Source organism: Salvelinus namaycush, chromosome 5 (assembly GCF_016432855.1).
Source record: "Salvelinus namaycush isolate Seneca chromosome 5, SaNama_1.0, whole genome shotgun sequence".
Classification (NCBI taxonomy): Eukaryota; Metazoa; Chordata; class Actinopteri; order Salmoniformes; family Salmonidae; genus Salvelinus; species Salvelinus namaycush.
In genome coordinates this window covers 965862-982411 of record NC_052311.1, presented here as the reverse complement: position 1 = coordinate 982411, position 16550 = coordinate 965862, and the positions used below count along the sequence as shown (strand labels likewise).

The 16550-nt window shown below is 43.9% G+C and overlaps 1 protein-coding gene across 1 annotated transcript; it reads right to left on the bottom strand.

Annotated features, from left to right (window-relative positions):
* Positions 1-1139: 1139 nt before the first annotated feature.
* Positions 1140-11026, bottom strand: LOC120048889 (cysteinyl leukotriene receptor 1-like). The gene is made up of 3 exons (XM_038995196.1): positions 10946-11026; positions 2186-2371; positions 1140-1967 (listed from the first exon to the last, which is right to left on the bottom strand). The coding sequence occupies exons 1-3, from the start codon at positions 11024-11026 to the stop codon at positions 1140-1142; spliced, it is 1095 nt and encodes a 364-aa protein (XP_038851124.1).
* Between the last annotated feature and the right edge of the window lie 5524 nt (positions 11027-16550).

Below are 16550 nucleotides of genomic sequence, written 5' to 3'. Positions count from 1 at the left end.
ATACCTCACAGTGACGGGGTGCAAAGAACTAAAAAGTGTGTAATACATACAGGTGTGTGACCAGGTGATTAGAATTCAGGTGATTGGGATCTGCAGAGTGAGATGCGTTCAGGGGATCTAGGTGTTTGAGGAGTTGGAAGCAGAGGTTACAGGATGTAAAACGGCTGTTTTGTAGATTTGTGAAGATATCAAAATACTTAAACTTACATGCAAAATACCTGCTGTTAACTTTAAAATTATTGGAATGAATTATCCAAAGAGAGTGTAAAGAAGTTGTATTCACCACTGATCAAAAGTTTGGGGTCATTTAGAAATGTCCTTGTTTTTTAAATAAAAGCAAATTTTTTGACCATTAAAATAACATTAAATTGATCAGAAATACAGTGTAGACACGTTAATGTTGTAAATGACTATTGTAGCTGGAAACGGCTGATTTTTTTAATGGAATATCTACATAGGCGTACAGAGGCCCATTATCAGCAACCATCACTCCTGTGTTCCAATGGCACGTTGTGTTAGCTAATCCACGTTTAGCACTTTAAAAGGCAATTTGATCATTAGAAAACCCATTTGCAATTGTTAGCACAGCTGAAAACTGTTGTCTGATTAAAGAAGTAGTAAAACTGGCCTTCTTTAGACTAGTTGAGTATCTGGAGCATCAGCATTTCTGTGTTCGATTACAGACTAAAAATGGCCAGAAACAAAGACCTTTCTTCTGAAAACCGTCAGTCTATTCTTGTTCTGAGAAATGAAGGCTATTCCATGTGAGAAATTGCAAAGAAACTGAAGATCTCGTACAACGCTGTGTACTACTCCCTTCACAGAACAGTGCAAACTGGCCCTAACCAGAATAAAAAGAGAAGTGGGAGGCCCCGGTGCACAACTGAGCAAGTGGACAAGTACATTAGAGTGTCTAGTTTGAGAAACAGACGCCTCACAAGTCCTCAACTGGCAGCTTCATTAAATAGTACCCTCAAAACACCAGTCTCAACATCAACAGTGAAGAGGCGACTCTGGGATGCTGGACTTCTAGGCAGAGTTGCAAATAAAAAGCCATATCTCAGACTGGCCAATGAAAAGAAAAGATTAAGATGGGCAAAAAGAACACTGGACAGAGGAACTCTCTTTCTCTCTCCCCCCTATAGCTTGTTCCCCTCCCCAGTGGTGACTGTGCTCTCTGTCTCTGCTGTGCTGGGTAGGACCCGTTCTCTCTCTCTCTTTGTTCCCCTCCTCAGTGGTGGCTGTGCCCCCTGTCTCTGCGGTTGTTTCCTGATAGTCGACCTGAAGCTTGACAGGCGTCGTCTGAAGCCCTCTCCAGAGAAGAAGTAGAGCAGGGGGTCGAAGCAGGAGTTGGAGGCAGCCAGACAGAGTGTCACCACCACACTCTTCTGCATGTACACCAGCTCTGAACAGGAAGTGGCAGTCTGGGACAGGAAGCTGAGGTGGACGGAGCGCTGGATGTGGTACGGCATGAAGCACAGCAGGAACGCCAGCATCACTATGACGATCATTCGGATAGCCTTAGACCCTGCCCCCTTCTGGCGCTGTGCAGTATGTTGCCGTGACAGCAGGGCCCGAATGATCCCGACGTAGCACAGCAGGATGACCAGGAAGGGAAGGACGAAGCCCACAGCCAATGATAAGTAGTTGAGCATGATGAGCTTGTTAAGCCCGCCCCCTGTTTTGCGCTCTGGAGGCTCGAAGCACTTGGTCTTATTGGTGGCTGGGTCGAGATGCTGACCAGTCATGAGGAAGGGGGAGGAGACAGTGCAGATGAACACCCAGATACAGACACACACCAGACGGGCGCGACGCTCTGAGACCAGGCGCAGGTTCTGCACGGGGAACACGATGGCGAGGAAGCGTGTGACGGACATGGCGGTCATGAAGAACACGCTGCAGTAGAGGTTCACGTAGAGGGCATAGGACGAAACCCTGCACAGGAAGTCTCCCAGGTTCCAATGACCCTGAGGGAGAGGGTCAAAAACAACAATAATCTATTTTAATACATCTCAAAGACCTGGATTCATTCAAAGGTGCGACAATGTGCCTTTTAAAGACAGTTTCCCCCGAAGTAAATTACATGTAAAAGTCAAGTGAAATGCACTTGTCGACAACTCACCTTTGAGTTCGGCCAAAACGCTGTTACAACCCCCCCGAAAACAAGAAGTAGAAGAAGTCCTACCTTATTAACGTAGTAGAGGACCCGTAGCGGCAGCGTGGAGACACACAGCAGGTCGGACACGGCCAGGTTCAACATGTAGATGTGGAACGCAGAACGCTGACGGAACGTTTTAACCAGAACCAGCAGGGCGAAACCATTACCGGCCAGGCCGAACACCGTGATGATAGAGTACACCGTAGAATACACCTGGAGAGACAAACACCTGGTTACAGACAGTAGAGTACACCTGGAGAGACAAACACCTGGTTACAGACAGTAGAGTACACCTGGAGAGACAAACACCTGTTTACAGACAGTAGAGTACACCTGGAGAGACAAACACCTGGTTACAGACAGTAGAGTACACCTGGAGAGACAAACACCTGTTTACAGACAGTAGAGTACACCTGGAGAGACAAACACCTGGTTACAGACAGTAGAGTACACCTGGAGAGACAAACACCTGGTTACAGACAGTAGAGTACACCTGGAGAGACAAACACCTGGTTACAGACAGTAGAGTACACCTGGAGAGACAAACACCTGGTTACAGACAGTAGAGTACACCTGGAGAGACAAACACCTGGTTACAGACAGTAGAGTACACCTGGAGAGACAAACACCTGGTTACAGACAGTAGAGTACACCTGGAGAGACAAACACCTGGTTACAGACAGTAGAGTACACCTGGAGAGACAAACACCTGGTTACAGACAGTAGAGTACACCTGGAGAGACAAACACCTGGTTACAGACAGTAGAGTACACCTGGAGAGATAAACACCTGGTTACAGACAGTAGACTACACCTGGAGAGACAAACACCTGGTTACAGACAGTAGAATACACCTGGAGAGACAAACACCTGATTACAGACAGTAGAGTACACCTGGAGAGACAAACACCTGGTTACAGACAGTAGAATGCACCTGGAGAGACAAACACCTGGTTACAGACAGTAGAATGCACCTGGAGAGACAAACACCTGGTAACAATAGATACACCTGGAGAGACAAACACCTGGTTACAGACAGTAGAGTACACCTGGAGAGACAAAAACCTGGTTACAGACAGTAGAGTACACCTGGAGAGACAAACACCTGGTTACAGACAGTAGAGTACACCTGGAGAGATAAACACCTGGTTAGAGACAGTAGAATACACCTGGAGAGACAAACACCTGGTTACAGACAGTAGAATACACCTGGAGAGACAAACACCTGGTTACAGACAGTAGAGTACACCTGGAGAGACAAACACCTGGTTACAGACAGTAGAATGCACCTGGAGAGACAAACACCTGGTTACAGACAGTAGAATGCACCTGGAGAGACAAACACCTGGTAACAATAGATACACCTGGAGAGACAAACACCTGGTAACAATAGATACACCTGGAGAGACAAACACCTGGTTACAGACAGTAGAATGCACCTGGAGAGACAAACACCTGGTAACAATAGATACACCTGGAGAGACAAACACCTGGTAACAATAGATACACCTGGAGAGACAAACACCTGGTAACAAATAGATACACCTGGAGAGACATAATCACCTGGTAACAATAGATACACCCGGAGAGACAGAATCACCTGGTAACAATAGATACACCTGGAGAGACAGAAACACCTGGTAACAATAGATACACCTGGAGAGACAGAAACACCTGGTAACAATAGATACACCTGGAGAGACAGAAACACCTGGTAACAATAGATACACCTGGAGAGACAGAAACACCTGGTAACAATAGATACACCTGGAGAGACAGAATCACCTGGTAACAATAGATACACCTGGAGAGACAGAAACACCTGGTAACAATAGATACACCTGGAGAGACAGAAACACCTGGTAACAATAGATACACCTGGAGAGACAGAAACACCTGGTAACAATAGATACACCTGGAGAGACAGAATCACCTGGTAACAATAGATACACCTGGAGAGACAGAATCACCTGGTAACAATAGATACACCTGGAGAGACAGAAACACCTGGTAACAATAGATACACCTGGAGAGACAGAATCACCTGGTAACAATAGATACACCTGGAGAGACAGAAACACCTGGTAACAATAGATACACCTGGAGAGACAGAATCACCTGGTAACAATAGATACACCTGGAGAGACAGAAACACCTGGTAACAATAGATACACCTGGAGAGACAGAAACACCTGGTAACAATAGATACACCTGGAGAGACAGAAACACCTGGTAACAATAGATACACCTGGAGAGACAGAATCACCTGGTAACAATAGATACACCTGGAGAGACAGAATCACCTGGTAACAATAGATACACCTGGAGAGACAGAAACACCTGGTAACAATAGATACACCTGGAGAGACAAACACCTGGTTACAGACAGTAGAATTCACCTGGAGAGACAGAAACACCTGGTAACAAATAGATACACCTGGAGAGACAGAAACACCTGGTAACAATAGATACACCTGGAGAGACAGAAACACCTGGTAACAATAGATACACCTGGAGAGACAGAAACACCTGGTATCAATAGATACACCTGGAGAGACAGAAACACCTGGTAACAATAGATACACCTGGAGAGACAGAATCACCTGGTAACAATAGATACACCTGGAGAGACAGAAACACCTGGTAACAATAGATACACCTGGAGAGACAGAATCACCTGGTAACAATAGATACACCTGGAGAGACAGAATCACCTGGTAACAATAGATACACCTGGAGAGACAGAATCACCTGGTAACAATAGATACACCTGGAGAGACAGAATCACCTGGTAACAATAGATACACCTGGAGAGACAGAATCACCTGGTAACAATAGATACACCTGGAGAGACAGAATCACCTGGTAACAATAGATACACCTGGAGAGACAGAATCACCTGATAACAAATAGATACACCTGGAGAGACAGAAACACCTGGTAACAATAGATACACCTGGAGAGACAGAAACACCTGGTAACAATAGATACACCTGGAGATACAGAATCGCCGGGTAACAATAGATACACCTGGAGAGACAGAAACACCTGGTAACAATAGATACACCTGGAGAGACAGAATCACCTGGTAACAATAGATACACCTGGAGAGACAGAATCGCCTGGTAACAATAGATACACCTGGAGAGACAGAATCGCCTGGTAACAATAGATACACCTTGAGAGACAGAAACACCTGGTAACAAATAGATACACCTGGAGAGACAGAAACACCTGGTAACAATAGATACACCTGGAGAGACAGAATCGCCGGGTAACAATAGATACACCTGGAGAGACAGAAACACCTGGTAACAATAGATACACCTGGAGAGACAGAATCACCTGGTAACAAATAGATACACCTGGAGAGACAGAAACACCTGGTAACAAATAGATACACCTGGAGAGACAGAAACACCTGGTAACAATAGATACACCTGGAGAGACAGAATCGCCTGGTAACAATAGATACACCTGGAGAGACAGAATCGCCTGGTAACAATAGATACACCTGGAGAGACAGAAACACCTGGTAACAAATAGATACACCTGGAGAGACAGAATCACCTGGTAACAATAGATACACCTGGAGAGACAGAATCGCCTGGTAACAATAGATACACCTGGAGTGGAGAGACCGAAACACCTGGTAACAAATAGATACACCTGGAGAGACAGAATTGCCTGGTAACAAATAGATACACCTGGAGAGACAGAAACACCTGGTAACAATAGATACACCTGGAGAGACAGAAACATCTGGTAACAATAGATACACCTGGAGAGACAGAAACACCTGGTAACAAATAGATACACCTGGAGAGACAGAAACACCTGGTAACAATAGATACACCTGGAGAGACAGAATCGCCTGGTAACAATAGATACACCTGGAGAGACAGAATCGCCTGGTAACAATAGATACACCTGGAGTGGAGAGACCGAAACACCTGGTAACAAATAGATACACCTGGAGAGACAGAATCGCCTGGTAACAGTAGATACACCTGGAGTGGAGAGACCGAAACACCTGGTAACAAATAGATACACCTGTTATTACACCGTAGTAGAAACCTGGTTTGCTAACGACAACGGTGGTAGGCCTGATCACTGACGACGATGAGCCAGTTTATAGGGAGGAGGTCAGAGACCTGGCAGTGTGGTGCCAGGATAACAACCTCTCCCTCAATGTCAGCAAGACAAAGGAGCTGATCGTGGACTACAGGAAACGGAGGGCCAAGCATTCCCCCATTCACATCAACGGGGCTGTAGTAAAGCAGGTCATGAGCTTCAAGTTTCTCGGTGTTCACGTCACTAAGGATGTATTATGGTCCAAACACACCAACACAGTCGTGAAGAGGGCACGACAGTGCCCCTTACGAGGTTAGAAAATATTTGACACGGGCCCTCAGATCCTCAACTTTACATCTTCACCATTGAGAGCATCTTGACTGGCTGCATCACCGCTTGGTATGGCACCTACTGCGTGGCATCCGACCGCGAGGCGCTTCAGATGTACATCACTGGGGCTTGGCTCCATGCCATCCAGGACCTCTATACCAGGTGGTGTCAGAAGAAGGACCTAAAAATTGTCAAAGACTCCAATCACCTAAGTTACAGACTGTTCTCTCTGCTACCGCGTGTTGTATACCCTCCTCTGCTCTCTGTATCTGTGATTGGCTGTTGTATACCCCCCTGTGTATTTTCTTCTCTGATGCACCTTATGTCTATGATGTTTTTCACAGGTTCAGAGTTAAAGGGAGGGATAACCCATGGTTTTCTCCAAATAGTAAACAAACATGCCCCATCCCACAGGTTCAGAGTTAAAGGGAGGGATAACCCATGGTTTTCTCCAAATAGTAAACAAACATGCCCCATTCCACAGGTTCAGAGTTAAAGGGAGGGATAACCCATGGTTTTCTCCAAATAGTAAACAAACATGCCCCATTCCACAGGTTCAGAGTTAAAGGGAGGGATAACCCATGGTTTTCTCCAAATAGTAAACAAACATGCCCCATTCCACAGGTTCAGAGTTAAAGGGAGGGATAACCCATGGTTTTCTCCAAATAGTAAACAAACATGCCCCATTCCACAGGTTCAGAGTTAAAGGGAGGGATAACCCATGGTTTTCTCCAAATAGTAAACAAACACGCCCCATTCCACAGGTTCAGAGTTAAAGGGAGGGATAATCCATGGTTTTCTCCAAATAGTAAACAAACATGCCCCATTCCACAGGTTCAGAGTTAAAGGGAGGGATAATCCATGGTTTTCTTCTGGGCTGTCTTGTATTATTCACGACCGTAATCTAGCCTGGGCTAAAGCAAGGAAATCATGTTCTGATGCTGATTGGCTTATTTTTAGGCAGCTAAGAAACAAGTGTTCTTTTCTTCTCAGGAAGTCTGAATATGTTATGTCTGTTACCACTGATAACCTGAGTGACCCGTTTTGGAAGGCTATTAAGTCTATGTCTGGTAACAGTAATGTTAATGAATTACCGTCATGTGTATTGAAGGACTCTCTTGCTGTATATGACAAAACTGAAATGCTGAATTGTTTCAATGAGCACGTTGTATCATCTGGTAGGCTGTTTGATTCAGTGTCCTCTGTCTCTGTACAACCCTGTGTGGATGAACCAGTGAGAGCTGGTCAAACTTTTAGCTTTCTGCCATTCTCAGTGCAGGTGGTACATAAAGCCCTGAAATCCTTAGATCAAAGAAAGCCTGCAGGTCCTGATCTTTTGGATCCCTGCTTTTTAAAACTGGCAGCCGATTTCATAGCTGAACCACGTAAATATCTGTTCAATCTAACCCTGGAATGTAATGAAATTCCAAAGATCTGGAAATCAGCATTTGCCCTACCACTCTTAAAAGGGGGAGATCCAACTGTTTGAAATAATTATAGGCCAATCTAAAAGCTGTCACCCCTGGTGAAAATACTTGAAACCCTTGTTAGTGGCACATCCAGAAGAGGACTGGCCACCCCTCATAGCCTGGTTCCTCTCTAGGTTTCTTCCTAGGTTCTGGCCTTTCTAGGGAGTTTTTCCTAGCCACCGTGCTTCTACACCTGCATTGTTTGCTGTTTGGGGTTTTAGGCTGGGTTTCTGTACAGCACTTTGAGATATCAGCTGATGTAAGAAGGGCTATATAAATACATTTGATTTGATTTTGATTTGATTTGAACAGCTAAAATAGTTTTTATATACTCAATTTATTTGATCAATGTAACAATCGGGCTTCAGGAAGAGGCAGAGCACAATTACAGCAGCCACAAAGGATTTAAATGATATCACTGAAGCCCTTGACAAAAAAAACAGCACTGTGTCCCACTTTTTATTGATCTCTAAGGCTTTTGATACAGTTGATCATGCTATACTGAGGCAGAGATTGTCGAGCGAAGACCCTTCGGAGCAGTTGCATGGTTTGCTAATTATCTGTCTGATCGTGCATTCAATTTTATGGGCTCATGTCTATTAAATTGTCTGTCCCTAATGGTGTGGCCCAGGGCTCTGTACCTGGTCCCCTCTTATTCACTATTTATATAAATAATTTTGACAAAACTGTGCAAAATGCGCAACTTCATTTTTATGCTGATGATACTGTTATTTACTGTTGTGCCTCGTCTCTTACAAAAGCTTTCCAGAACTTGCAAACTGCTTTTTATACTGTTCAACATACCTTGTGTCAATTGAAGCTTATCCTCAATTACTGACAAAACTAAACTAATGGTGTTTTCTAATGCAAGAAATAGACCTCTGAACCTTTCACCTATTACTACCTGTCAGGGCAAGGAGATTGAGGTTGTAACCTCATAAATATCTTGGAATTTGAATTAACGACTGCCTCTTTTACATTGCATATTCAAGAATTTACAAAAAAAGTTGGGATCATATTTTAGGAATCAGGCCTGTTTTTCTTTTGAAGCCAGAAGGAGGCTAGTATCAGCTACATTTATGCCTTTACTAGACCATGGAGATATTTTATATATGAATGCTTCCGCTCAGTGTTTGAGATCAATTGACACCCTTTACCATGGCACTTTGAGATTTATTTTAAACTGCAGAACCCTTACGCACCACTGCACTTTGTATACCAGGGTTGGCTGGCCTTCTCTAGTCACTCGTAGGCTCAGTCACTGGTACATGTTTATTTTCAAAGCCATTTTGGGTTTACTACCATTTTATTTGGGCATTTTTATTGTTCAGAAATGTGGTGGGTCGTCGCTTCGTTCGCTGGACTTTATCCTGCTAACTGTTCCAAATGCCCAAACTGAATTTGGTAAAGGGGCTTTTATGTACTCTGCGCCATCAGCTTGGAATGCCTTACAAAATCCAGGGAGTCCTGGATTCTTCAAGCAGCTGATTGGTCGGCCTCATCAATGATTGGAGCTCTGAGCCCTCCCTCTCATCAGGGGAAACAGCTGTCTTCAATGACCAACTCCTTCTCCAGCTGGATGAAAGCCAGTGGTCTTTTGTTAGGAAAGGAGAGCTTCTTGGATGTCCTGTGTTGGTTGTTAGTCTATGAAAGTATTCTGTAGCAGCTACTCCTGAGGAATGTCTGCCAATAGGACCAGCTACTCCTGAGGGATGTGTCTGCCAATAGGACCAGCTACTCCTGAGGTATGTGTCTGCCAATAGGACCAGCTACTCCTGAGGGATGTGTCTGCCAATAGGACCAGCTACTCCTGAGGGATGTGTCTGCCAATAGGACCAGCTACTCCTGAGGGATGTGTCTGCCAATAGGACCAGCTACTCCTGAGGTATGTGTCTGCCAATAGGACCAGCTACTCCTGAGGGATGTGTCTGCCAATAGGACCAGCTACTCCTGAGGGATGTGTCTGCCAATAGGACCAGCTACTCCTGAGGGATGTGTCTGCCACTAGGACTTAGTGTTTTTGATTATTGAAATTGTTTACTTTAAGTTAGTAATTATTTTATTTGTTCCCGGGTGGGGAAGGGGACCGCTCCTTGGGAGTGTTTAGGCAAGAGGCATGCCGGCATACATAACCTGTTGTATTTAGTATGTCTATGCACACTAGGTAAGACCCGGGGGGACCGTCCCCTGTATTTTGGTTAGCGCGCCAGGTGGTGCTAAAAGATTAGGTGGGTAGGCAGGTAAGGTAGGAGAGGGGACTCTAACTTTTACTTTCTTTGCTTTGGTTCCGTCCAGCCCCTTTTCCCCACAATACCGTGTTAGGAATAATAAATTCCCTGTAAACGGTATTTTTCTCTGCCTCTGTCGTCCTTCCCCCGCACCTAACATCACGTACCTTTTCCACTCCACGGGGAGTTGATTTGTAGCAGGGTGTTGCGTTCCCTCCGACAAGAGGCGGACGTAACAGATGTACTGGACCAGTTTATTACTGGCCACCCATTCCAAAACAGACTGCAACTCTCTAAGGGTTTCAGTGAGGGTCATCTATTTTCAGGTAAGAGGTCTGGTTTTTCTCCATGTAATGAATATATGGTAGCTATGTCATTTTGCAGACACTTATGCAAAGCGATGTACAGTCATCCTTATTTGAAATACTGTACAGTTCCTTATATAGACCCATGCCTGTTCACAACATGGACCATGATTACTCTGACCATGCTGCTTCTGTTAGATTGATTGGCTAGTGGTATCTGTCATTGCACAGCTTTCCCATAGAATAGAAGCATATCAATGAGTGGGCATCTGGCCTATGCATGAGGGGGGGGTTAGAAGGATTACTTTATCCTATCCTAGGTATTCCTTAAAGAGGTGGGGTTTCAGGTGCATGAGGGGCAGATAGGGAGACATATGGTTACCTGGTTGCGGAATTCATCGATAGATGGACAGTTGGTGACGTTGTACCTCAGAGTCACGTTGTCAAACTCGTCTAGATCCATATCTGTAACACAGACAGACAGCATGAAGAGAGAGGAAGACAGACGGCATAAAGAGAGAGGAACACAGACAGCATGAAGAGAGAGGAAGACAGACAGCATGGAGAGAGAGGAAGACAGACAGCATAAAGAGAGAGGAAGACAGACAGCATGGAGAGAGAGGAAGACAGACAGCATGGAGAGAGAGGAAGACAGACAGCATAAAGAGAGAGGAAGACAGACAGCATAAAGAGAGAGGAAGACAGACAGCATAAAGAGAGAGGAAGACAGACAGCATAAAGAGAGAGGAAGACAGACAGCATAAAGAGAGAGGAAGACCGACAGCATAAAGAGAGAGGAAGACAGACAGCATGAAGAGAGAGGAAGACAGACAGCATGGAGAGAGAGGAACACAGACAGCATGGAGAGAGAGGAAGACAGACAGCATGGAGAGAGAGGAAGACAGACAGCATGGAGAGAGAGGAAGACAGACAGCATAAAGAGAGAGAGGAAGACAGACAGCATGAAGAGAGAGGAAGACAGACAGCATGGAGAGAGAGGAAGACAGACAGCATGGAGAGAGAGGAAGACAGACAGCATAAAGAGAGAGGAAGACAGACAGCTTGAAGAGAGAGGAAGACAGACAGCATGAAGAGAGAGGGAGACAGACAGCATGAAGAGAGAGGGAGACAGACAGCATGAAGAGAAATGGAGAGACAGCATGAAGAGAGAGGAAGACAGACAGCATGAAGAGAGAGGGAGACAGACAGCATGAAGAGAAATGAAGAGACAGCATGAAGAAAGAGGAAGACAGACAGCATGAAGAGAGAGGAAGACAGACAGCATGAAGAGAGAGGAAGACAGACAGCATGGAGAGAGAGAAAGACAGACAGCATGAAGAGAGAGGAACACAGACAGCATGAAGAGAGAGGAAGACAGACAGCATGGAGAGAGAGGAAGACAGACAGCATGGAGAGAGAGGAAGACAGACAGCATGAAGAGAGAGGAAGACAGACAGCATGAAGAGAGAGGAAGACAGACAGCATGAAGAGAGAGGAAGACAGACAGCATGAAGAGAGAGGGAGACAGACAGCATGAAGAGAGAGGAAGACAGACAGCATGGAGAGAGGAAGACAGACAGCATGAAGAGAAAGGAAGACAGACAGCATGAAGAGAGAGGAACACAGACAGCATGAAGAGAGAGGGAGACAGACAGCATGGAGAGAGAGGAAGACAGACAGCATGAAGAGAGAGGAACACAGACAGCATGGATAGAGAGGAAGACAGACAGCATGGAGAGAGAGGAAGACAGACAGCATAAAGAGAGAGGAAGACAGACAGCACAAAGAGAGAGGAAGACAGACAGCATAAAGAGAGACGAAGACAGACAGCATGGAGAGAGAGGAAGACAGACAGCATGAAGAGAGAGGAACACAGACAGCATGAAGAGAGAGGAACACAGACAGCATGGAGAGAGAGGAAGACAGACAGCATGGAGAGAGAGGAAGACAGACAGCATGGAGAGAGGAAGACAGGCAGAAACAAACAAACAGTGTGCCATGACAGCAGCAAGATTTGTGACCTGTTGCCACAAGAAAAGGGCAACCAGTGAAGAACAAACACCATTGTAAATACAACCCACATTTATGTTAATTTATTTTCTCTTTTGTACATTAACTAGTTGCACATAATATGACATGTAAAATGTCTTTATTCCTGTGAGTGTAATGTTTACTGTTCATTGTGTATTGTCTATTATCTATTTAATTTGCTTTGGCAATGTTAACATATGTTTCCCATACCAATACCATACCAGCCCTTTGAATTGAATTGAGTGGAGGGATGTTGAGAGGTGGACACTGTCTGCTGCTCTGTCCCTCTGCTGAGACTGACCATCTGCTGCTCTCTCCCTCTGCTGAGACATGACCATCTGCTGCTCTCTCCCTCTGCTGACCATCAGATGCACCATCAGCCCAGTAAAATATGATTCAAAAGCTAATTATTTAAATATTATCTCACTCAGCTGTACCTCACAAGTAATACAACAACGGATCAATTACCAGTGTGATCATATAGATTACCTCAAATCTTGAACTATGTATATTTTAATTCCTCGAGCAACAAAGCATTGGCAGGGCAGTTCTATCAAAGCCAGAATGTGGTGATAATGTATTGTGCCTCTAGCTTAGTGCTCAAACCTCATTGCTACAGAACTGGTTTTAAATGGTTAATATTGCATAGGCAACAACATATTTTAAGTCATGTTGAAAATAAATTTGAGAGGAAGATCTCGACTTGCATTTTGATCTCATAAAAGGTTGGTGACCACTGTTCTAGAGTTTTCCCTGTTCACACTATCAACGTTTCCCTTCACTGCGGCAATTTGGATCCAGTCAATATTATCCACTTTCAATCCAACACACCGAAACAAATTGAACTATGCAAGAGATTTTGTTGTAGGCAGATCGCGTCTGAGTAGGATTATATTTCATTGACACGCACGACTCAGCCCGTAATCCATGCAGAAATGTTAAACACCTAATGGACATCCTGTTAGTATCTACATCCTGTTAGTAGCTATGTTAAACACCTGACAGACATCCTGTTAGTAGCTACATCCTGTTAGTAGCTACATCCTGTTAGTAGCTACATCCTGTTAGTAGCTACATCCTGTTAGTAGCTACATCCTGTTAGTAGCTACATGCTGTTAGTAGCTATGTTAAACACCTGACCTGACATCCTGTTAGTAGCTACATCCTGTTAGTAGCTACATCCTGTTAGTAGCTACATGCTGTTAGTAGCTACATCCTGTTAGTAGCTACATCCGGTTAGTAGCTACATCCTGTTAGTAGCTACATCCTGTTAGTATCTACATCCTGTTAGTATCTACATCCTGTTAGTAGCTATGTTAAACACCTGACCTGACATCCTGTTAGTAGCTACATCCTGTTAGTAGCTACATCCTGTTAGTAGCTACATGCTGTTAGTAGCTACATCCTGTTAGTAGCTACATCCTGTTAGTAGCTACATCCTGTTAGTAGCTACATCCTGTTAGTAACTACATCCTGTTAGTAACTACATCCTGTTAGTAGCTACATCCTGTTAGTATCTACATCCTGTTAGTAGCTATGTTAAACACCTGACAGACATCCTGTTAGTAGCTACATCCTGTTAGTAGCTACATCCTGTTAGTAGCTACATCCTGTTAGTAGCTATGTTAAACACCTGACAGACATCCTGTTAGTAGCTACATCCTGTTAGTAGCTACATCCTGTTAGTAGCTACATCCTGTTAGTAGCTATGTTAAACACCTGACAGACATCATGTTAGTAGCTACATCCTGTTAGTAGCTACATCCTGTTAGTAGCTATGTTAAACACCTGACCTGACATCCTGTTAGTATCTACATCCTGTTAGTAGCTACATCCTGTTAGTAGCTATGTTAAACACCTGACAGACATCCTGTTAGTATCTACATCCTGTTAGTAGCTACATCCTGTTAGTAGCTACATCCTGTTAGTAGCTACATCCTGTTAGTAGCTATGTTAAACACCTGACAGACATCCTGTTAGTAGCTACATCCTGTTAGTAGCTACATCCTGTTAGTAGCTATGTTAAACACCTGACAGACATCCTGTTAGTAGCTACATCCTGTTAGTAGCTACATCCTGTTAGTAGCTACATCCTGTTAGTAGCTACATCCTGTTAGTAGCTACATCCTGTTAGTAGCTATGTTAAACACCTGACAGACATCCTGTTAGTATCTACATCCTGTTAGTAGCTATGTTAAACACCTGACAGACATCCTGTTAGTAGCTACATCCTGTTAGTATCTACATCCTGTTAGTAGCTATGTTAAACACCTGACAGACATCCTGTTAGTAGCTACATCCTGTTAGTAGCTATGTTAAACACCTGACAGACATCCTGTTAGTAGCTACATCCTGTTAGTAGCTACATCCTGTTAGTAGCTACATCCTGTTAGTAGCTATGTTAAACACCTGACAGACATCCTGTTAGTAGCTACATCCTGTTAGTAGCTATGTTAAACACCTGACAGACATCCTGTTAGTAGCTACATCCTGTTAGTAGCTATGTTAAACACCTGACAGACATCCTGTTAGTAGCTACATCCTGTTAGTAGCTACATCCTGTTAGTAGCTACATCCTGTTAGTAGCTACATCCTGTTAGTAGCTACATCCTGTTAGTAGCTACATCCTGTTAGTAGCTATGTTAAACACCTGACAGACATCCTGTTAGTAGCTACATCCTGTTAGTAGCTACATCCTGTTAGTAGCTACATCCTGTTAGTAGCTATGTTAAACACCTGACAGACATCCTGTTAGTAGCTACATCCTGTTAGTAGCTATGTTAAACACCTGACAGACATCCTGTTAGTAGCTACATCCTGTTAGTAGCTATGTTAAACACCTGACAGACATCCTGTTAGTAGCTACATCCTGTTAGTAGCTACATCCTGTTAGTATCTACATCCTGTTAGTAGCTACATCCTGTTAGTAGCTATGTTAAACACCTGACATACATCCTGTTAGTAGCTACATCCTGTTAGTAGCTACATCCTGTTAGTAGCTACATCCTGTTAGTAGCTACATCCTGTTAGTAGCTACATCCTGTTAGTAGCTATGTTAAACAACTGACAGACATCCTGTTAGTATCTACATCCTGTTAGTATCTACATCCTGTTAGTAGCTATGTTAAACAACTGACAGACATCCTGTTAGTATCTACATCCTGTTAGTAGCTACATCCTGTTAGTAGCTATGTTAAACAACTGACAGACATCCTGTTAGTAGCTACATCCTGTTAGTAGCTACATCCTGTTAGTATCTACATCCTGTTAGTATCTACATCCTGTTAGTAGCTACATCCGGTTAGTAGCTACATCCTGTTAGTAGCTATGTTAAACACCTGACAGACATCCTGTTAGTAGCTACATCCTGTTAGTAGCTATGTTAAACACCTGACAGACATCCTGTTAGTAGCTACATCCTGTTAGTAGCTATGTTAAACACCTGACAGACATCCTGTTAGTAGCTACATCCTGTTAGTAGCTACATCCTGTTAGTAGCTATGTTAAACACCTGACAGACATCCTGTTAGTAGCTACATCCTGTTAGTAGCTATGTTAAACAACTGACAGACATCCTGTTAGTATCTACATCCTGTTAGTAGCTACATCCGGTTAGTAGCTACATCCTGTTAGTATCTACATCCTGTTAGTATCTACATCCTGTTAGTATCTACATCCTGTTAGTATCTACATCCTGTTAGTAGCTACATCCTGTTAGTAGCTACATCCTGTTAGTATCTACATCCTGTTAGTATCTACATCCTGTTAGTAGCTACATCCGGTTAGTAGCTACATCCTGTTAGTAGCTATGTTAAACAACTGACAGACATCCTGTTAGTAGCTACATCCTGTTAGTAGCTACATCCTGTTAGTATCTACATCCTGTTAGTATCTACATCCTGTTAGTAGCTACATCCGGTTAGTAGCTACATCCTGTTAGTAGCTATGTTAAACAA